Raw genomic sequence first — 21,654 nt, forward strand, 5'->3', positions numbered from 1 at the left:
CCCTTATTAGGTACAGCTCCTTCCTATCTGACCTCAGTCTCTTCTGATGTGAGTGGCTTTCCTCATCACACCCTGCTTCTGTGATCCTCTATCTTTGTGAAAGTTTTTGAGCTTGCTGAAAGATTTTGGGGTAAACAGGACTGTTCTGTACTCAGCAAACACCAGCAAGTCCAGGGGTTTCCCCTGTTAAAAATAGTATCTAAACAACTTCCTTCCAATCAACTGGGAGTAAAATCTGCTTGTAAGCTCTGCTGTAACACTTGACTAATAGAATGAATTTGTCCAATGCAGCCATTCTCATGGAAGTCAAGAGGAATCTTTCCATTGAGTTTCATGGGAGCTGGATCAGGCCTTAGAGGAAAGCAAAGCTTGAGCTGTTTGAGATTAAAGGAGGACAATGAACTAGGAGTGGCATGTAGAGGGGGAGTAGCTGACTGTGGTCATAAAAGCCAGGAAAGTTAGGCAGTGGAGTACTTTAGGGCATGGCTACACTTGCAGATGTAGAGCGCTTTGAGTTAAACCAGCCTTCGTAGATCGCAGTAGGGAAAGTGCTGCAATCTGTCCACACTGACAGCTTCAAGCGCACTGGTGTGGCCACATTTGCGGCACTTGCAGCAGCATTGGGAGTGGTGCATTATGGGCAACTATCCCAGCATGCAAGTGACTGCAACATGCTTTTAAAATGGGAGGGGTGGGGTGGAGTGTGATAGGGAGTGTGTTGTGTGCATGTGGGGGAGAGAGAGTGGGTTTTTGGGGGGCTGAGAGCATGTCAGCATGCTGTCTTGTAAGTTCAGACAGCAGCAGACCTCCCCCTCCCCCCCGCCTCTCTCTCTCTCACAGCATTCCCAGTAACGGCTTGCATGCCGGCTGTCAGAAATGGAGCTCTGAAAGGGCATTTCCGCATTCCTACAGGAGTTCAAAACAATGACAAGAGTGGCCACTTGACTTAAGGGGATTATGGGATGTTTCTGGAGGCCGATCAGAGTGCAGTAACGCAACACTTCGTTCACACTGACGCCCGGGCATTGTAGCCAAGACGCAGCAAACGTTATTCCTCTCGCCAAGGTGGAGTACCAGCCGCGCTGTCGCCACGGAGTCAGAGCGCTTTACGGGCCTTGCCAGTGTGGATGGGGAGTGAGCTAGTGCGCCCGGGGCTCTTTTATTGCACTGTAACTCGCAAGTGTAGCCAAGTCCTTAAAAAGAACAGTTGCTAAAGAAGTAATTAAATACACTGCCTTCCTCCCTAGAGTTGGGTTGGGGCTAATACCCAGTTTGAATTCAGGTGGACGGAATTCATACCTAGCTTGAGAGCCAAATTTCACAAATGATAATCGGTCAGCCCAAGATGTGAAGAGACATACATTTGGGGGGAGGCGGCAAACTTGGAATCCAGAATTGAATCTCATGGTTCAGGATCATTGCTGTTTTGCCATAATCACCAAAGAAAATGGTGTAATGAATGGTGGTCTTGTGGTTAAGGCACTGGAGTAGAATTCCAGAGATCTGAATTCAGTCTGCAATCAGCTATACTACTGATTTCCTGTATGAGTTTGGGCAAATTGCTGCTCTGTATCTGAAAAATAGGGATGATAATAATGAATGGTTTTGTGGGGTGTGTAGTAAGACTACATTTATTTATGTTCTATCTAAGGTATTTATATGGTCTCCATCACCGTAATATCTGAGTGGCTTACAATCATTAATATATCAGGTTTCATTGTGGTAGCTGTGTTAGTCTGTATCAGCAAAAACAACGAGGAGTCCTTGTGGCAACTTAGAGACAAATTTATTTGGGCATAAGCTTTCGTGAACTAAAACCCACTTCATCAGATGCGAGTGAAAAGTACAGTAAGCAGTATAAACATTACAGCACATGAAAAGATGGGAGTTGCCTTACCAAGTGGGAGGTCAGTGCTAACGAGGCCAATTCAGTTAAGGTGGAAGTGGCCTATTCTCAACAGTTGACAAGAAGAGGTGAATATCAAGAGAGGAAAAATTACTTTTGTAGTGCTAACGAGGCCAATGCAATCAAGGTGGACGTAGCCAATTTCCAACAGTTGACAAGAAGGTGTGGGCATCAGCAGAGGGAAAATTACTTTTTGTAGTGACCCATCCACTCTCAGTCTTTATTCAGACCTAATTTGATGGTGTCCAGTTTGCAAATTAATTCCAGTTCTTCAGTTTCTCATTGAAGTCTGTTTTTGAAGGGTTTTTTTGTTGAAGAATTGCCACTTTTAAGTCTGTTATTGAGTATCTAGGGAGATTAAAGTGCTCTCCTACTGGTTTTTGAATGTTACAATTCTTGATGTCTGATTTGTGTCCATTTATTCTTTGCGTAGAGACTGTCTGGTTTGGCCAATATACATGTCAGAGGGGCATTGCTGGCATATATCACATTGTAGTTATCCTCACAACACCCCTGTGACATACGGATTATCATCTCCATTTAACAGATGGGAAACTGAGGCATGGAGAGACATAGGATATGTCTATACTCCAAAATAACCCTGTGGCAGCGAGTCTCAGAGCCCAGGTCTACAGACTAGGACTCATGTTATAAATAGCTATGCTGACATTCCAGCTTGGGCACTGAAGCTCAGGGAAGGGGGAGTGAGTTTCAGAGCCCAAGCATTTATGTGGCTATTTTTAGCACCACAACACAAACCCCAGTCTGTAGACCCAGGGTCTGAGACTTGCTGCAGTGGGGGTGTTTGTTTGGTTTGGTTTTATTTATTTATTTTGCTGTGTGTGGATATACCTAGTGCCATGGAGGGAACTGAACCCGGGTCTCCTGAATCCTACATTTGTGCCTTAGCCACTTGACTATCATGCCAGTCTCATCCTTCCTCTTTGTGAGGTTTTCACATCTACAGTGATGTGGGGCTACTAAGCAGATAAAGCCTTATTTTAGCAATTAAGTATGGATACATTTTTTTGAAGTGACTAAGGGTATGTCTACACAGACAGTGCTTTAGCGTGACTGTGTAGTCGCAGCTCCAGTGCTGGGAGAACTCTCTCCCAGCACTGTAATAAAACCACCTCCGCGAGGGGAATAGCTCCCAGCACTGGGAGACGCAACTTCCAGCGCTGTAACACTATCCACAATACCACTTTACAGGGCTGAAACTTGCATTGCTCAGGGGTGTGGTTTTTTTCATACCCTTGCGTGAAGAAAGTTTCAGCGCTGTAAGTGGCAGTGTAGACAAGGCCTAAGGCTCATTTTCAAAAGTTATAAAACATAATAAACAAGAGGAACTATATTCTCCTGCATGGCTTAATAGCTAGAAACTGATCATTTTAGTGCCAGTTTTAAAAACACTGAACTAGTTTGTCCTGTGATCTCTTGGCTCTACTGTAATTGGTCATGTGCAAGACTCAGGTTCCATTTCCAGCTGCAGCTTCTTATTCCCTACCAGGACCAGCAGAGGTTAAAAATGCTGTAAAATCAGTTGCTCTGGCCATGGAATTTCTGCAAGTCTCCAGGCCAGTGATATTCAGAGTAATTTGGCTCCTGAATCACTGAGGTCTATCTAATTCTCACAGCAAAATGACCAAGTATTATTTTATCAGTTACAATTGGTTAATAACATATTAATCAATCAGGATGCTTTTACTAACTTAGATCAGTTAATAATTAAATCACACAGTGTTTTAATATCATGTGCTACAAAGAGCCACAGAAGACACATGAAGGAGCCACTTGTGGCTAGCGAGTCTCAGAGTATCACTGCTCTAGTCAATGAAGGAGTGGAACTGATGGCCTTTGAATGGAGACTGGTTTAGATTTTGACAGAATGATGGGGGGGGGGGAGAAAGAGAGAGGGGAGGATCTGAGAGAAGGGGATTAATGCTGGGGAAAAAAAATGATCGGAAAGGGAGGATTCAGAAGAGGGGTGAGAGGACAAATCCCCAGGATAATCTGTGACTTAGTCAATATTTAGCGGTCAATTTTTAAACGATATTGTGGGTTGATCAATATTCAGTTTTGAACACTGTCCATTATAATTCAAATGTATAGAATTACAGAACTACATTGTGGTGCCCAATTGGTCATATAGTTAATTTTATTTGAATATCTTATCGCCTACTCCTACACTGCAGTTAATGGCAAAACTCCCCATTGCTTTGAGGGACTGCAGGACTGGGCCCTAATCTCTCTCTTTCTCCCCCCCCCCCCCCCTCCCCAGTGTGCAGTAGTCAGACTGGTTCATGTTATTACCTCATTGTGGGATTTCCAAAATGTGTTCAGCTGTGAGCAGAAACATGGATGGCTTGCTTTTCAGCTGCATGTCAAAGAAAAGAAAAGCTTTGAAGTCTTTGCCCTCAATATCTATGTTTTGTGCCTGAGTAATTTATTCAGCTGAGACTCCTCAAGCAGACATGACAGGGGATAATGTGCTACTTTTTTAGTGAGCAAACAGTTTATAAAACTCAAAGGGTCTGATTCTGATCTAACTAACACCACTGTAAAACCAGTTATTTCATGGAGTTATTCGTGACTTACTTTGGTGAGATCAGAATTGGGCCCCAAAAACTGATGTCCAAAATTATTGGCAGATTGTTACCAAAAGGATTAGAACTCCATCAGGCCTGTTTTCTGCTCTACTGAAATGCCATTTCTGAATGTCAGGACTCCCCTGGACTCTTATGGTTACGTCATTTTCGTAGCTTCAGTGGTAGCATGTTTGCTGGGCAGAGAGGAAGTTACAACATTCAAAAAAGGCCCTCAGAAAACCAGTATCAGTGGGGAAAGCCATTCTAATTTTAGAGCTTTTCAGTTAGTTGAAAGAGCAATAAAGAAAAAGAAAAAAAAAAACCCCTAACCTCATGATGCAGGGATTATGAAGTGTTGTAGCCGTGTCAGTTCCAGGATATTACAGACTGGGTAAGGTAATCTTTTATTGGACCAACTTCTGTTGCTGAGCAGGGATTGTCAATTTTAACTAGAGAAATACAGAATGTTTTTTTCTGGTGCCTAATTCCTGGTGTCACATTGAAACCCCATAAAACTTTGGTTTCATGTGGTTCTGACACAGTGCCAGAGGAAACAATGGATTAGTCTGAAATTCAGACTGAGGTGCTTGGTTTCATTCAAATCTGAAAATGAAGAAAAACTTGGCAAGAGCCAGGCAGATTAAAACCAAAGATGTGCATCTAAAGTGAATCTGCCTAGTTTTGCAGAACTCTAGGGCCCCATCCTACTTCCACCGATGTGATAGGGCCTTTGGTTTTCATACTTATGAAGAACATAGATTATAAATGGAACATCCTGTTTCCTAGTTGTTTCAGATACAGCCGCTAAGTAAAACACAAAGATATTATCTGACTTCAAAATTAAAAAGAAGGCTGTGGTTTGTCCTGCTGATACAAACCATCTTTAAGATAAAATAACCTATTATAATGGTGTGGTAAAATAAATCTCATATTGGTGCTTCCAGGTTTTTTTATCAAAAAGAAAACAATAATTTTCTATTTAGTAAAATTGGTGCAAGATGCCAGATTGACACAAGTTGAGATCATGTAGTCCAGGCAGGGTATTTCCAGGTGCATTGTCCATTGCAGTTTTAAATGTCCCATGCAATGAAGTTCCAGCTACTTCCTTGGGAAAACCTTTCACACCCTAATACACCCCATTGTCAGAAAGCTTTTCCTGCTAGCTTAAATTTTCCCCTTCTTTTCTTACCTTAATTCCATCCCATTGCTCCTACATATGCCCTTGTATAAAGTAATGCCTTTTTCCCCTTGAGGATGCTTTTATCCTTCAAATTTCTGTACTCTGATAACTTGTCCACATCTAATGTACTCTAAACAGTACTCCATGTTTTGCTCTTTGAGGCCTGATGCCCAGTTTCATCCAACCTGTACTTAGTGCAGGATCTGCTGGTGCAGTGAGCAAAGGTGTTCCCCAATTCAGCTTTTTTTGTAAGTTAGAAGAGCCTCAGGGCTGCTGTAATCTATGTCCAGCAGCCAGGAATAGCTAGAGAGGAGAGGTATCCTAATAAGGCTCCTATATCAGAGGCTGCGAGGGGGATGGCAAAGAGCGGCTGCGCTGGCTCTTCATCATATGTGGATTCTCCCTGGGCTACAGAAATTCCCAGGTAGCAAATACTGCTGTATTTCAAGTGCTTTGCACTGGTAGAGCAGCACAAATGGGCTATAATAGATTAATAAATTGGTCCTTAATTTTTCTTTATAGATCAGTTCTGACTATTGATCATTTTTGTTGTTCTCTGAACTGCCTCCAATTTATATTTCTTTCTAGTAATGTGGAACAATGATTTTCTATTTAGGCTGGATCCATATAGGATCCCAAACAATGGCTTCTGAAATGAGGAGGGTCATGGGATTACACCCACACAAGGATAATATAAAAAGAACAGGAGTACTTGTGGCACATTAGAGACTAACAAATTTATTTGAGCATAAGCTTTCGTGGGTTACAGCCCACTTCATCAGATGCATAGAATGGAACATATAGTAAGAAGATATATACATACAGAAAACATGAAAAAGTGGAAGTAGCCATACCAACTGTAAGAGACTAATTAATTAAGATGAGCTATTATCAGCAGGATGAAAAAAAACTTTTGTAGTGATAATCAGGATGGCCCATTTTAGACAGTTGACAAGAAGGTGTGAGAATACTTAACATGGGGAAATAGATTCAATATGTGTAATGACCCAGCCACTCCCAGTCTCTATTCAAACCCAAGTTAATGGTATCTAATTTGCATATTAATTCAATCTATACATCTACCAATGTGGTATATGCCATCATGTGCCAGCAGTGCCCCTCTGCCATGTACATTGGTCAAACCGGACAGTCCCTAGGCAAAAGAATAAACGGACACAAATCTGACATCAGGAATCATAACATTAAAAAGTGTGAGAACACTTCAACCTCTCTGGTCACTCAGTAACAGACTTAAAGGTGGCAATTTTGCAACAGAAAAGCTTCAAAAACAGACTCCAACGAGAAACTGCTGAGCTTGAATTAATATGCAAACTAGATACCACTAACTTCGGTTTGAATAGAGACTGGGAGTGGCTGGGTCATTACACATATTAAATCTATTTCCCCAGGTTAAGTATCCTCACACCTTCTTGTCGACTGTCTAAAATGGGCCATCCTGATTATCACTACAAAAGTTTTTTTTTCTCCTGCTGCTAATAGCTCATCTTAATTAATTAGCCTTTTACAGTTGGTATGGCTACTTCCACTTTTTCATGTTTTGTGTGTGTGTGTGTGTGTGTGTGTGTGTCTTCTTACTATATGTTCCATTCTATGCATCTGATGAAGTGGGCTGTAGCCCACGAAAGCTTATGCTCATATAAATTTGTTAGTCTCTAAGGTGCCACAAGTACTGTTCTTTTTGTGGATACAGACTAACACGGCTGCAACTCTGAAAAGGATAATATACCCACTCTAACCTGTTCCTATAAATGTAAAGGTAAAATAAATAAATGTTCATGGATGTCTGATGTGGGATTTAAACCTCTGGGCATGGCTACACTGCACTATGAAAACTTGGGACCTTTAAATTCACACCAGCAGTGTCCCTCCAGGAGAGTTATATTGCAGCACATGAGTGCATGCTGCTACTTACAACCCCTTACTCCAAGCTGCAGGGCAGTGTAGGTATGCCCTTAGTCTTCTTGCGCACACAGTGAGAATTATACCACAGGATCAACAAGCCACCTAAGAACCACAAACATATAGACAACCCTTTCTTGCATCCTGAGTTCTGTATAAATTAGCTCAGCCTTTACGCTCATACTGGCTTCAAAACCACAAATTTTCTGGTAGGGTTTTTTTTTTTTTTTCCTTGCTGACCAACTTGTATACTTCTGCTATGTGTTAGTCAGCTGTGATTTCCTGTTTTCACCTGCTGAAGTGCGTATTTTGGAAATGGAATGAGATGGAAAATATCACAAGTTGACACCCTGGTCTAGAGAACTGTTTTTTTTTTTTTTTTTTTTAAGTGTGACCTAAACCAGGAATAACCTAACATATAACACCCTCTCAAGGCAAGTCAGATATACCAGGCTGTGGTACGTGTTTCACTGGTGATATGAGTTTGATGTTCCATGCAATCACTTCACAACAATAAGGAACCGCTGAGATACATAATAATTCTCTAAACCTACACTTTACTATTGTGATGCATTCACAGGACAAAGTGAAATAAATAATTGGCAATAAAGGATTGTGGCCCTACTCCTGCTTTCGCCAAAAACAAGTGACTTTAATGAGAGCAGGATTTTTGTACCTTTTGAAATTTGGGGGCAAGTTCTTCTTTCAGTTTCACAGGTGTTAATCTAGAATAAATCCAGTGATTCTCGATTTATGACAGTGTAAGAGCAGAATTTGGCCCTCAGAGGTAAAATTTTCAAGAGCCCCTAAATGATTTAAGAGACTAAGTCTTATTTTCAAAAGTGACTTAGAACCTGATCCAAAACCCACTGAAGCCAATGGGAGTATTTCCAGTCACTTCACTGGGCTTTGGATCAGCCCCTTGGGCATTTAAGAGCTAACGCCTCATTGACAACCAATGGGACTTCAGCCCCTAGATCGCTTAGATGCCCTTGAAATTTTTACCCTGGATCTTTTGTCAGAGTAAATATTAAATCATTTCATGTTCAGTCTGTTACCCCAATATCATCTAATGGGGTTGTTTCCCCTTGAATGTGATTTGTGAAGACACTTGTTTAATCTTAGTCTCTCATTTAAAAAAGAATAGCAATGAAGAGGTAGGCAGTGTAATCCAATACAGTAATGTCTGGGAGATGCGGGGAGAAGACTAGGGCCCTCTTCCTGGCATTGCCGCTGACTTGCTGTGTGATCTTGGGCACATCACTTCACCTTTCTCTGCCTCAGTTTCCCCCAGTTGTAAAGTGGGGAAAATGACACTGATCCTCTTTTGTAAAACATGTTGGGAAGAAAGCTATATAAGAGCAAAGCATTACTATTGTTTTACACATTGTTCATAAAAACCCTGAGAGGGTTTCTTTGCACACACATTTTTGTCATGTGAGGGGGTGATCCACCCCAAATAATAATTACTATCGGCATGGCATAGTCAGTCTCTCTCTCTACATCAAGATGATGATTTACCCCTGCATCTTACTAGAAAAGTCCCACAGTATTTAATAGGAGGAAACCAACAGTAGTCTATAGAAATTGTTCTCAGATCCTATGAAATTGAATGAAGAATTAGTTCATAACCTAAAGAAAGACTCTATCTTATGGAATTCTAAAACTGGAGCATAATTCTCTATTCAAATCTATACAATGATTTGAAAAGACTACAAAAAAGTTATCATTTTCTATTATGTTCTATAGGACTAAGTGCACAAGGGACATATAAAGAGATGCAAAACTTAGTGCCTGGATTCCTTGGTTTTGTTCCTACCTTTGCTACTGACTGGCTGTGTGATTTTTGGGCATGTCACTGAAATTCTGTGCCTCAGTTTACCCATCCATAAAATGGCTATAACAATACACTACTACCTCACAGAGGTGCTGTGAGGTTTAACTACTGTACCTAAAGTGTTTTGAGATCCTTGGATGAAAAGTGCTATGTCCCATATGATAAGAGCAATATATTATTATTGCTAACTTAAAAAGATAAGTAACAAGTTATGCATGGTGATGACTATGAAATACATTTGTTTCAAAAATCACTTTTTATTCATCCTCAGTAATACTTAAGTCTAAATCATGTGGATAAATGCAAAGTAATGCACACTGGAAAACCTAATTCCAACTATACATGCAAAATGATGGGATCTAAATTAGCTGTTACCACTCAAGAAAGAGATCTTGAAGTCATTGTGAATAGTTCTTTGAAAACATCTGCTCAATGTGCAGAGGCAGTCAAAAAAGCTCACAGAATGTTAGGAACCATTAGAAAAGGGATAGATAATAAGATAATATCAGAATGACACAATATAAATCCATGGTATGCCCACACCTTGAATACTGTGCAGTTCTTGTCACTCTTTCTCAAAAAAAGATACATTAGAACTCAAAAAGGTACAAAGAAGGGCAACAAAAATGATTGAGGGTGTGGAACAGCTTCCGAAGGAGGAGAGATTAAATAGACTGGAACCTTTGTTTGGAAAAGAGACGACTAAGGGGGGATATGATAGAGGGTTATAAAATAGTGAACGGTGTGGAGAAAGTGAGTAAGGTAGTGTTATTTACTTCTTCACATAACACAAGGATCAGGGGTCACCCAATGAAATTAATAGGCAGCAGGTTAAGAAAACAAAAGGAAATACTTCTTCTCACAATGTACAATCAACTTGTGGAACTCATTGCCAGGGGATGTTGTGAAGGCCAAAACTACAACTGGGTTCAAAAAAGAATTAGATACGTTCATGAAGAATAGGTCTATCAAAACCTATTAGCCAAGATGGTCAGGGATGCAACTCTATGGTCTGGATATTCATAGCCTCTGATGGCCAGATGTGGACGACGGCATTGATCACTCGATGATTGCCTGTTTTTGTTCATTCCTTCCAAAGCAAGTGTCGGAAGACAGGATACTGGGCTAGATGGACCATTGGTGTGACCCACTATGACTGTTCTTATGTTTTTATTTAGTTAATTTAATTTAATATGTTACACTCTAAGTACATTATCATTAAAAATGCTAAGTCATTTTTAGGACATTTTGTCTCCGATTAAGAGCTCATTTTCTCAGTGTAGCTGTATAGTTTATTTTATTTTATTTTTTTAAAATAATCTACAGGGTTTTTTTTTTTTTTTTTCTTATTTGTTTTGCAGGGGTATCAGTCTCTAATATTACTAATGCTGCCAGAGTGCCATTAGAGTCACCTAAACAGGAGAACATACCCTGTTATCCCACAGAAAACAAAAATAAAGCCAAAGAAAATGAGATTGGACCATCACCAGACTTACCACACTTGTGTGTGTTAGCAGTACCTAGTAAGTAAAATAACATGAAATATATTTGTTTTAATGGTAGAATGAATGTGTAGATAGGGACGATTCGCACTCCCAACACAGCATAGACACACTGTTTATGACGCAAACTCACCCTTTCCTGTGGTTTGCCTTTATTCCTGCTTATGTAACAAAGCCCTGAACTTCCTCCTTAGCTGTCTGTTCCTGATGTTTTCCTGGCAAGACCTCCAGTTTCTCCCTCTCTCTCTTGTCTTCAAAAGACTGAGCATTTTATATCCCTGAGCTAGAACTAAAGAGTCCCACCCTGTTAGGGTGAGTCAGAAGAACAAATCTGCACCCTTACACAATGTGCCTAGTCCTGACGGGCTGTCAACTGGTTTAGGGGACTTGAAAACAATCACAGAAACTGAACTAGTCGTACTTTTAGTATCACAAAAATAATGCATTTTCCCCAACACTGTTAATGTCATTTTCAGATCCAGTTTCTGGAGGAATCTCAGACTCACTCCCCTATCCACTACCTCCCCCAGAGGACCTTATGCACTCCCTACAATCAAATCCTCCTCATTCATCGAGTGTGAAGGTAAACCACATAGTTTAAACCCCAATTTTCTGATGACTGTGAAAATTGCCTTTCATGCCATTCTGTGTTCCTTTAATTAAAAGGAATTTGTGTGCATCCTTCTACCTGCATAAACTGTACATCTGTTGAAAACATGGTGCCTAATTTGGATCTCACTTACACAAGTTCTTATTTGAAGAACTTGTGCTGACTCTGCTGACTTCAACCTCTGAGAAGAACTATGCTCATTAATTCCATTGCATATTACAAAGTCAGGTATGGGAAAAGAATCCGGATGGCAACTGATTATGAGAGAATTCCCAGTGTGGTTACTGATTCACAGCAGTAAAGGGTGCTTTTCACATTGTATTGTGCTGTGATCACACCAGACATGGAAGTAAGGGTGGGATATTTATTTTTAGAAGTTTAAGAAAAGTTCCTAAGTGTGGTGAATTTGGGGACTCTTTTTGAGTTTAGACTTTAATCAGTATGTCCCACTAGATTCTAAAAATTTTGAAGCAGTTTACATTTTAAACCTCTAAACCTCACTGGTAATGTCCAATATAACACGATACAAGTGTTCCAGCCAGAGGAGGAGACTGCTGTACATAAATGCAATGGTTCCAAAGCTCCTTGCTGGGGAGTTAGTGTTTTGCACCTTTGTATGTTGAACAGGCTTGGGGTGTGGGAGCTGCACGCTAATATTTAAGCTATTTCTTCCTTCATACATATTGGGACTTATAATATCAAATGGAATTGTTCATTCAGTAAAAACAAATACACAGGAGTCGCCAAACTGGAACCAATATAGGACTGGAAGAACAAAATTAAAAAAAAAAAAAAGGTATATCTCCCCACATATATATATATATATATATATATATATATATATATATATATATATATATATATATATATATATATCTCAATCTCATAGAACTGGAAGGGCTGTGCCACAGATCTTTTATCGCAGTGTAGACATACCTTTAGTGTCACTTCTGATGCTATTAATTCTTTAAATAAACATCTGATCATTTTAAAAAATCCTACTTGCTAAGCTATTTATTGAGAACAAGCCAAAGTAGATGGTTAAAATGTTTATTTTATAGCTGTGTGAAACTTTAGCAATGTAACTGAAAACACTCCATAGCTGAGCTTATTTACATATCTTTGTAAACTCTAAAACTACCCTTTCACAAAAAAGTCACAACAAGTTTAAGAATGTTTCACTTGGAAATAGGATATTTTTCAGTGAAGGATGCATTTTTGAGGCAAAGGAGTGAAATTTCTCCCCCAAATGGGCCACATTTCAATCCAAACTAAACTTCTTTTACAAGCAAAGTCTGTGCCTACAACAAAATTTACATTTTCAACTGTGTTCAATACAAAATTTCTCACAACAGCAAAACTACCAAAACTGAATTGTGAAAAACGTAGGGACTGATCATGTAGAAGAGCAGTCACAATTTCACACAACCCTGGTTTATTTTGCTATCATGGAAAAGAAATTGTGGAGTAGAAAATGAACTCAGTAGGGATGTTAACACATCACGGACAGGGCTGAAAGGAATCCTGCATGTGAATTTTCTAACTTCAGGAGATATCCATATAGGACTCACATCCTGGAGTCCTAGAAGACAAAGGGAGTTTTGCCTATGTTAGAAATACAGGACTAGTTTTTTCAGAGCCTATCCACACTACTAATTGGCCTTGGACCTGTGTTGTAATCCGGTTAGGGGGCAACTGTGTTGTAACTGGGTCCTATGACTTGGCTGTGTTTAAAAGGCCCTTAAAGTCCCTAGCAGAGCGAGAAATCCATTGTTCCAGGTAGATAAACTTTGTTTTTTTGTTATTTCTAGCCCTGTGGTTCTTCCAGTCCTCGGCAGGAAACGATTGCTGATCTCCCTAGTGGGTGCCTTTTGTGGACCCCGGGGGAAGTGATAAATGCTACCAATGGTTTCAGTGAGGAGAACCGAATTAATGAAGGTATTTTTGCTGAAGTCTACAAAGGTCAGAGACACAATGCAGTATACGTCATTAAAAGGCTCAAAGAGGCAAGTACCACCCTTCCTCCCTTTCTTCATTTATGTTTGAAGGGGAATCATTTGTTAACGTCTCCTAAACATTAACAGTTATCATTTAATACACCACAGACTAGTAATCAGAAATGCTGCACTATGGTATTTTTAGGAGGGTAAATGATGTCTAGTTTAAAGCAAGATCCCACAAACATTTATGCAGGAGACCTTTTACCCACATGAGCAGTCCTATTGACTTCAATGGGACTACTAATGTGAGTAGTTACCTGCATGCATAATTGTTAGCAGGATAAAGCCTTTAGTTATTTATTTGCTATTCTACATATAAAAAAGGTTTTGGTTCTAGTTTAAATGAAGTCCGTGCTTATGACAGTTGATTTTAGTGCTTTTTTGTGGTGTTTTTCACAGCTGGAATGTACAAGCCAGAATTCAACACAAAGATTCTTTCATACAGAAGTACAGATTTGCCTTCGGTAAGTAGCTATTTGGAAATTGGTTCTGATCAGTGTGTCTGGGGATTAATAGATCTTTTACAAAATAACAAGAAATAATCTGATCTGTGTTAAAGGCTAAATTTTGCCCTGTACACACCGCACTGTATTGAGGATGGTGTGGATCTGTACTGACCCAGCAGAAGCTCTGGGAAGCAGCATGCCTCCATTGCCTCCAAAGTTGACCTACTTGCTGGGGGAGTGGAGCCACAGCGCCATTCCTTAAGCAGGTCCAGGGCAGCTCCTTTCTGCAGCTGAACATCCCCTCTACTTAGTGTGGAAGGGGATGGCACTATAGCCCCACTTCCTCTCTGCTGTATTGTTAGCTTTGTGCACGCCTCATACTCAACGATGTGCAACAATTGTGATTCTGCTGTGCTCTCAAGGAGAGGAGTCAGTACACAGTCTAGTCTATATGTTGTCAGTTTGATCCAGCACTGGAATTTTAAATTTTCTGTTTATTCTCATTTTACTTGTTAATATTTGTTGATATTTGGCTTCAGGTGTTGTCACATTAACATTTTACAACTAGTGGGTTTCTCACTAGAAAGTGGATATCACTGTCTGATATACCCCTACATGGATAATGGATCACTTGAAAACAGACTACAGTGTCAGGTAAGCAGAGGATTTGGGTCCTATCAAAGTACTCTATGAAAAGCATTTGTATCTCTTTGGAAAATTTTACTATGTTCTTTGGGTTTTATGTAGTATTCTGCAATTTGGGAAAGATCTATATTCACATTTTCTAGGAGAATTCAACACATCCTTGCCAGTATTCAGGTGGAGAGTCTTTCTTCTTTACCTTTCCCACAGGAAGGGTAGCTTCTCTTCTTTCCTTTTCTCCCCCACCATGTGACTCATTAGCAGCAGAAAAAAGGAATATGAACATGGGGTGAGGGATAGCTCAGTGGTTTGAGCATTGGCTTACTAAATCCAGGGTTGTGAGTTCAATCCTTGAGGGGGCCACTTAGGGATCTGAGGCAAAATCAGTATTTGGTCCTGCTAGTGAAGGCAGGGGGCTGGACTCAATGACCTTTCGGGGTCCCTTCCAGTTCTATGAGATAGGTATATCTCCATATATAACATACATCAGTCACAAGTATTGGAAAGGCTGCAAGTCTTTTTACATACAAATAAATCTGTTTTCTGCCACAAGGCAGGCCATCTGTACTGACAGTTTCTGCCATGCAGCTTCTGTCTTAAGAAAAAGGAAGCTATAAAATGTGCAGCTATACAGCGCTATATGCATTAGATGTGGCAATATGTTGCTGTAAAATCAACTACAGTAACTCCTCACTTAACATTGTATGTTCCTGAAAAGTGCAACTTTAAGTGAAACAATGTTAAACAAATCCAGTTTTCCCAAATGCAGGGGGTTAGGTTCCAAGGGAATTTTTTGGGGGCAGACAAAAGGCATTATATACTGTACAATACTGTACTGTGGTGTGGAGGTGCCCCTGGCTTACCCCTGGGGCTCAGGGCTGGGGGGTGAAGGGTCTGGGAGGGAGTTAGGGTATGGGAGGATGCTCAGGGTGGGCGTGCGGGGTCTGGGAGGGAGTTAGGGTGCGGGTGGGCACTCAGGATGGGGGTGTTGGAGGAGGCTCAGGGCTGGGGCAGGCAGGAGGTGCAGAGCACTTACCTGGGGCAGCTCCTGTTTGGTGCAGGTGGCTCTGCGCAGTGTGGCATCGCCCCCATTGCCTCGATTCTGGGAGCTGTCCCCTCCCCCACCCCACCCTGGGCAGGCAGGGCCACCTGGAACGCAGGGGCTTTAGGGGCTGCAGGGCCCTGGGCTAAGGTGGCCCCGGGGCCCTGGTCTGCAGTTCTAAAGCCCCTTTCGGAATGCGGCCCTGCGAGCACGGGCCGGAGGACTCAGGAGGAGCAGGGGCAGCCGCGCAGCCAGCGGCTGGAGAGAAGTGGCGCTTTCCCCTTCAAAGTGCCGCTTCTCTCTAGCCGGCTGGGGGTGGGTGGGAGGGGGCAGCTTCCCCGCTTCCTCCCTCCCTCCTAGAAAGTCCTAAGCACCGCCAAACAGCTGTTTGGCAGCGGGGGAAGTGCTGGGAGGGAGGGAAGGAGGGGGAGGAGGCAGAGAAGAGGAACTTGTGCAATGCTCCCTTGTAAAGTCAGCCAAATGACGTTATAAGGGAGCACTGCACAACTTTAAACGAGTATGTTCCCTAATGGAGCAGCAACGTAACTTCGAAACAACGTTAAGCGGGAGGATGGTAAATGAGGAGTTACTATACAGTGTTCGATTGTGTCAGAGTCCTGTGTTGAAATACAGTATGATGTCAGCTGCTTTAGGGGGAACAGCTTATGAGATGCTCAAATTCATTGTTCGAGCACTGTGCAGGGGAACCAGCAGGGCAATGGAAAGGACTCTTGTGAATTCTTCAATAGGAACATAGGATTTACTGAACCAGATTGGATGAGTGTCCTGCCTCCAGCAGTGGCCAATACCTTGTGTTCCAGAGGAAAGTGATCTCTGCCTCACCCGTACCATCATCATGTAATGCATCACGCCGAGGGTGCAGTGCTGTATGTGGAGGGTGGAAGGATTCCTTCCTGACCCCTGCATAATTGGTTTCGGCCCTGAAGCATGAGATTTGTTTACTCCATCTTGCTTCCAGTTAGGTTAGTGAGTGTTTTGCCAATGCCTACAGCGAGGGAAGGAGAAGGTCTCTTGCTTGTAAAACTAACACTGTTTTATGCTTCCTTCCATAAAAAGAAAAACATACTAACCCTATTCCTCCTTTTCTTCCAGGTTGGTTCTATGCCATTAACATGGGAGAACCGCATCACAATTTCTATAGGACTTATCCGAGCCATTCAGTATCTCCATAACTTTGGGATTCTGCATGGGAATGTCAAGAGGTAGGGTTGCTGGCTTATCGACATATCTGCAACTCTCTGTCATTCAACTGTTTCCAGAATTTCAAAAAACAGAAATGTCTGAAAGTCTTCCAGTCTGCATATGAGCTAGGAATCATTCCCCATACAAATCTGCTTCCTGTTATCTCTTGCTCTTTTGGATGTTTCCCCTCCACATTTCTTTTACCTCTTCTTCTTCTTTTTTTTTTTTTTTTTTTTTTTTTTTAAATGTGGTAAAAGTATATTCTTCTGAAGTGTTTTTTTAGCACATTCCCTTCCATTTCCCCCCATATGTAAAATTTCAAATATTCCCCATAACATTCCAGTACTGGAGAGTTGTTTGTTCCCTGAAAAAGTCTTAGGGCTGTTCCGTACATGAAAGTTGTACCACCTTAACTATATCTATAGATTTAAAGTGGTACCACCGTCCACCCCTCTAGTGTGCATGCAGTTATATCACTATAAAGGTGTTTATACTGGTACAGCTACTCCCATAGGGAAGGGGAATAAGTTGTATCCGTATAAGGCACTTTGTTACTGCTGTAATTGTAACCATAGAAGGGTTATACTGATTTGGCTATTTTGATTTAAAAAAAAAAAAAACTTACCCCATGTGATATTAAATTTGTGCATAGACCCGGCCTTACTCTTATACAAAATAATGTTTACAGCTTTGCCTTAAAATACACATTCTGTTAGTTCTTTTTAACCTTTGTGTTTCCAAGTTTGATCAGAGTTTAGGAATGCAAGTTCAAAGACAGCTGATTTTTTTTTTTTTTCTCAGATTACCATAAGCTTCCCATTGTGCTCAACCATCTGTTTAACTCCACTCTCCAATGTTCTTCTCCCACTGGTGTTAATGGAATCCTAGAATTCCAGGTGAAAAAGACCTAAGGGGTGACTAGATCAGTCTATAAGTACCTACTTAGGGGACAGAAATTTGATAATGGGCTCTTCAATCTAGCAGACAACGATATAATGAGATTCAATGGCTGGAAGTTGAAGCTAGACAAATTCACACTGAAAATGGAGTGCACATTTTTAACAGTGAGGGTAATTAACTGGAAACGCTTACCAAGGGTTGTGTTGATTCTCATCACAGGCAATCTTTAAATTAAGATTGGATGTTTTTCTAAGATATGCTTTAGTACAAACAGGAATTAATTCAGGGAAGTCCATCAGCCTGTGTTATCCAGGAGGTCAGGCTTGATCACAATGGTCCCTTCTGGCCTTAGAATCTATTAATCTATTAGGTCAAAATGTGCATTTGCTTGTGCCCTACAGCATGCGGCCTTTCATGGTATAACCTGTGATATACGCTTTTCCTGTAATAATCAGAAAAAATGCATTTCCAATTTTGTCAGGCAACGCTTTTTGTATTCACATGCAGCTGGAAAGCAGAGTGCTCCTGTTCTTTGTGATGGCAGAAAAGTTTTAAATTACAGAAATGCTCGTCTTTTTGCTTTGTTTTATATCATGGGGCCATGTCCTGAGTTGCTTACTCAGTTCTGATGAGGCAAAACTCATTTTGAGGTCATTTGGCGTCCATTGTGGTCGCAGAATTTGGACTGAGTAAATGCTGAGAAAAGAATTCAGGATTTGCCTGACACACTGTGATCTTTCCAGAGAAAGGGGGGGTGGGGGGAACAATTTCAGATCTCTTCAACAGAGGAGTTCACTATAGTCCGTAAAACTGTTTAACTAAAAATCAAATGGGCCAAATTAATCCCTGATGACCCATGGTTTTCGAGGAACTTAGACCAGGAATGAATATGACCCTATATATTTGCTAACAAACAATAAAATGTATACAACAAAACAATGTAGAATTAGATTAGATGGGAGGAAAACACTGCTATTGTCTGACTTTATTAAAAAAAACCATTCTGGTCTATGATAGCTTTAGTAAAGCTTGATTTATATCTCAATTCACTAACCTTTCAACATACAAGACTGGAATCTAAAAGAGAATTTTCATAAAGAAGCTCTTAAATGTACTTTCTAAAATCACATATTACCATAAGACTCTACATTCAGGTGTGAATGGATTGATCACTATTGGTATTTGCCTTACTTTATGCAGCTCCAATGTTTTGCTGGATGAAAACTTCACACCAAAACTTGGACATTCAGGTCTCCGACTGTATTCTGTGGAAAAAAAATCAGACTATGCTATGATGAAAACCAAAGTTTTACAAGCTTCCCTCACTTACCTGCCAGAAGATTTTGTCAGGCATGGACAGCTAACACAAAAAATTGACATCTTTAGTTGTGGAATAGTAAGTTGTCTTTTTTTTTTTTTTTTTTTTTAAGCTTTGCTATTACAGTTTGCAGATATCGAGTTATATTCTGTGCACATAGTTTTTTCTCATATATCTGATCAAGTTTTTCTAACATAAGACACTCAGATCAGCTGGACATTTAATATCCATTCAATAATAACCAATGCAAGAAATCCAAATTCTGCCCTGAAAAGTATACATGCGACTCCCATTTGGATAACATAATTCGATGGAATGGCTATTAGGGAAAAACCCAGTTGCAGTCTACAAGATCTTTTCTGCAGAGTTTAGTGTTTATAAATAGGAACAAAAGGAGTTTAACATCATCAGAAAAAAACTTCCCAGCTTGTGGTGTACCCAAGTCCTGTGATCCTAGCTCTGGATCCCTGATCTTCCCAAAGGTGTTTTTCCTACTTTGTCTCCCAAGAAACCAATTGATACTCCTTCATATCAAGACATGTGAAAGGAGAGGAGGAAACTGTGTTGAAGTAATCCATAATGAATATAGGTTTAGGTAGTGCCTTGTATCTTGTTAGAGAGCCATCCACACATATTCAAGGTCAGAGTATGACATATAATCTCAAAAGTGTGGTTATGATCAATTCAGTACCATGTAGTATTGTTGGGTGCTCGTAGTCAGAAAAATGGATATGTGAACGTTACCACCTTATTCAGTAAAGATACCAGTTTTGTCTGTGTGTTCAAGTCATATGTGCTGACTTCGCTGAATGTTGCAGACATGGCTTTTAATCCTGTTCATCCTCCAAATCCAATACAGTGTGGGTTAGAATGAGATGGATTATACTCTGCTTTATGCAACATCTACAAAATTATCACTACATTGTAGCTGCAAAATCTTTATTACTGGTTATGATGGAAGAAGCAGAAAGAGCATAACTTGGTTCTCAGTTCCCTTGTTCAATTTGCAGTATTGGACTTTGGAAAAATCATCTTTTGATTTGAAAACTCGGCAAACGTGGTATAAAAGCCATTGAGAGAATAAATATGATGGCCTACAACATCATTTTTTAAAATTCAAGTTGTACTTTAAATTTTCATTTTGATATAGGTTATTGTTACATCTATTCAGTGAACCCTATAGAACAGAATGACCTTCTACAGCCCCTACAGTGTAATATATAAAGATAGGGCCAAACCACAAAATTTGGATTTGGATCTGTACCTGGTTCCAAACTCTCTCAAAGGTTATTCAGATCTGAACTGTTGGTTTGTGCCCATCTTGTCTAAGAATGTAGGGAAAATAGCTTAAAATGCTCTAACGGGTAAATATTCCTTTTGTTAAAATGTGCAATTTTTTAGAAGAAGCCATCTAAATAAATTGTCTTATCTATAAAAATGCGTTCTAGGTTTTAGCAGAGATGCTGACGGGCACTAAGGCAATGGATGAAGGAAGAACCCCTATTTATCTGGTAAGGGAGAAGCAAAATAAACAACGCTGGCCTAGTGTAACCCCTGCAAACAGTGCTACTGTCATGAAATTAGTTTGAGTGCAAAACCAAATACAGAGTTGTTGCATACTGTACTCCTGGGGAAATTCTGCACAATGCAGAATTTGCGCCGAATTCCAATTTTTTTCCAACAGAATTGGGGCTGCAGAGCTTCTGGACGCCACTAGGGGCTGATGGACTCTGCAGAGCCCAACTCGCAGTGAGCAAAGCACCCAGCCTGGCGGGGATGGAGACTCTGCATGCTCTGGGTGCCCAGCTTGATCTCATTATCCTGGGGATGGGAGACATCCCAGGAGACCCAGCTCTGGCAAAGGGTGAGGAAAGGCAGGGCCGCACCACACCATGTCCCCTGGCAGGATAGTAAAGAAGCTGTGGGGGTGGGGGAGTGTCTGTAAAGGCTCAGGGGGTATCTGAGTGGGGGCTGCCACGCAGTTGGGCTCTTTGGGGAGGGGGTGAGGGTGTCTAGGCTCTTAGGGTGCCCCATAGTTAGGGTCTGGGGGAAGGGGTGTGTAGGTATCTGGGCTCTGGGGGTAGAGGGGTGAGGGTATCTGGGCTCCGTAGGTGCTCCGCAGCTGGGCTCTGTGGTGAGGGGTGTGCTGGTGTCTGGGTTGGGGGGGTGCCCCATGGCTGGGCTCGGAGGAGGGGAATGCTAGTGTCTGGGCTAGGGGTATCCCCATGGCTGGGCTCTGGGGGGAAAAGGGTGTGGGTGTCTGAGCTGGGGGTGCCCCCACCTGGGCTCTGGGGGGAGGGGAATGTGGATGTCTGGGCTCGGGGGGCCCCATGCAGCCTCTCCAGCACCCCACAGCTGGAACTGGGTTGTCATAGGGGTTTCTTTAACTCTGTACTCGAGGGGAATCTTTTTTGTTGTTGTGTGTATTGTTGACATACTTGTTGACAGGTATTTTGAAATAAATTACCAAAATAATTGAGACCGGAGTGGTTATATTGTGTTGTTTTGACAAAATATGAAGAATTTTAAAATATTGTGGGCAGAATTTTTAATTTTTTAG

The 21,654-nt window shown here is 41.1% G+C and overlaps 1 protein-coding gene across 4 annotated transcripts in view; it reads left to right on the top strand.

The window, feature by feature from the left end:
• IRAK2 (interleukin 1 receptor associated kinase 2) overlaps positions 1 to 21,654 on the top strand; it is a 33,863-nt gene that overhangs the window by 6,362 nt on the left and 5,847 nt on the right. For 2 of the 4 annotated variants that reach the window (XM_005288480.5, XM_065550851.1), the window contains 8 exons: positions 10,793 to 10,954; positions 11,410 to 11,516; positions 13,355 to 13,549; positions 13,943 to 14,007; positions 14,529 to 14,643; positions 16,787 to 16,896; positions 18,977 to 19,172; positions 20,543 to 20,605. In XM_005288480.5, coding sequence (XP_005288537.2) covers positions 10,793 to 10,954; positions 11,410 to 11,516; positions 13,355 to 13,549; positions 13,943 to 14,007; positions 14,529 to 14,643; positions 16,787 to 16,896; positions 18,977 to 19,172; positions 20,543 to 20,605 — 1,013 coding nt within the window. The remainder of the gene's footprint in view (positions 1 to 10,792; positions 10,955 to 11,409; positions 11,517 to 13,354; positions 13,550 to 13,942; positions 14,008 to 14,528; positions 14,644 to 16,786; positions 16,897 to 18,976; positions 19,173 to 20,542; positions 20,606 to 21,654) is intronic. The other 2 variants (XM_008168054.4, XM_042849882.2) reach the window with 2 other exon arrangements.

This window comes from Chrysemys picta, chromosome 7 (assembly GCF_011386835.1).
Source record: "Chrysemys picta bellii isolate R12L10 chromosome 7, ASM1138683v2, whole genome shotgun sequence".
NCBI lineage: Eukaryota > Metazoa > Chordata > Testudines > Emydidae > Chrysemys > Chrysemys picta.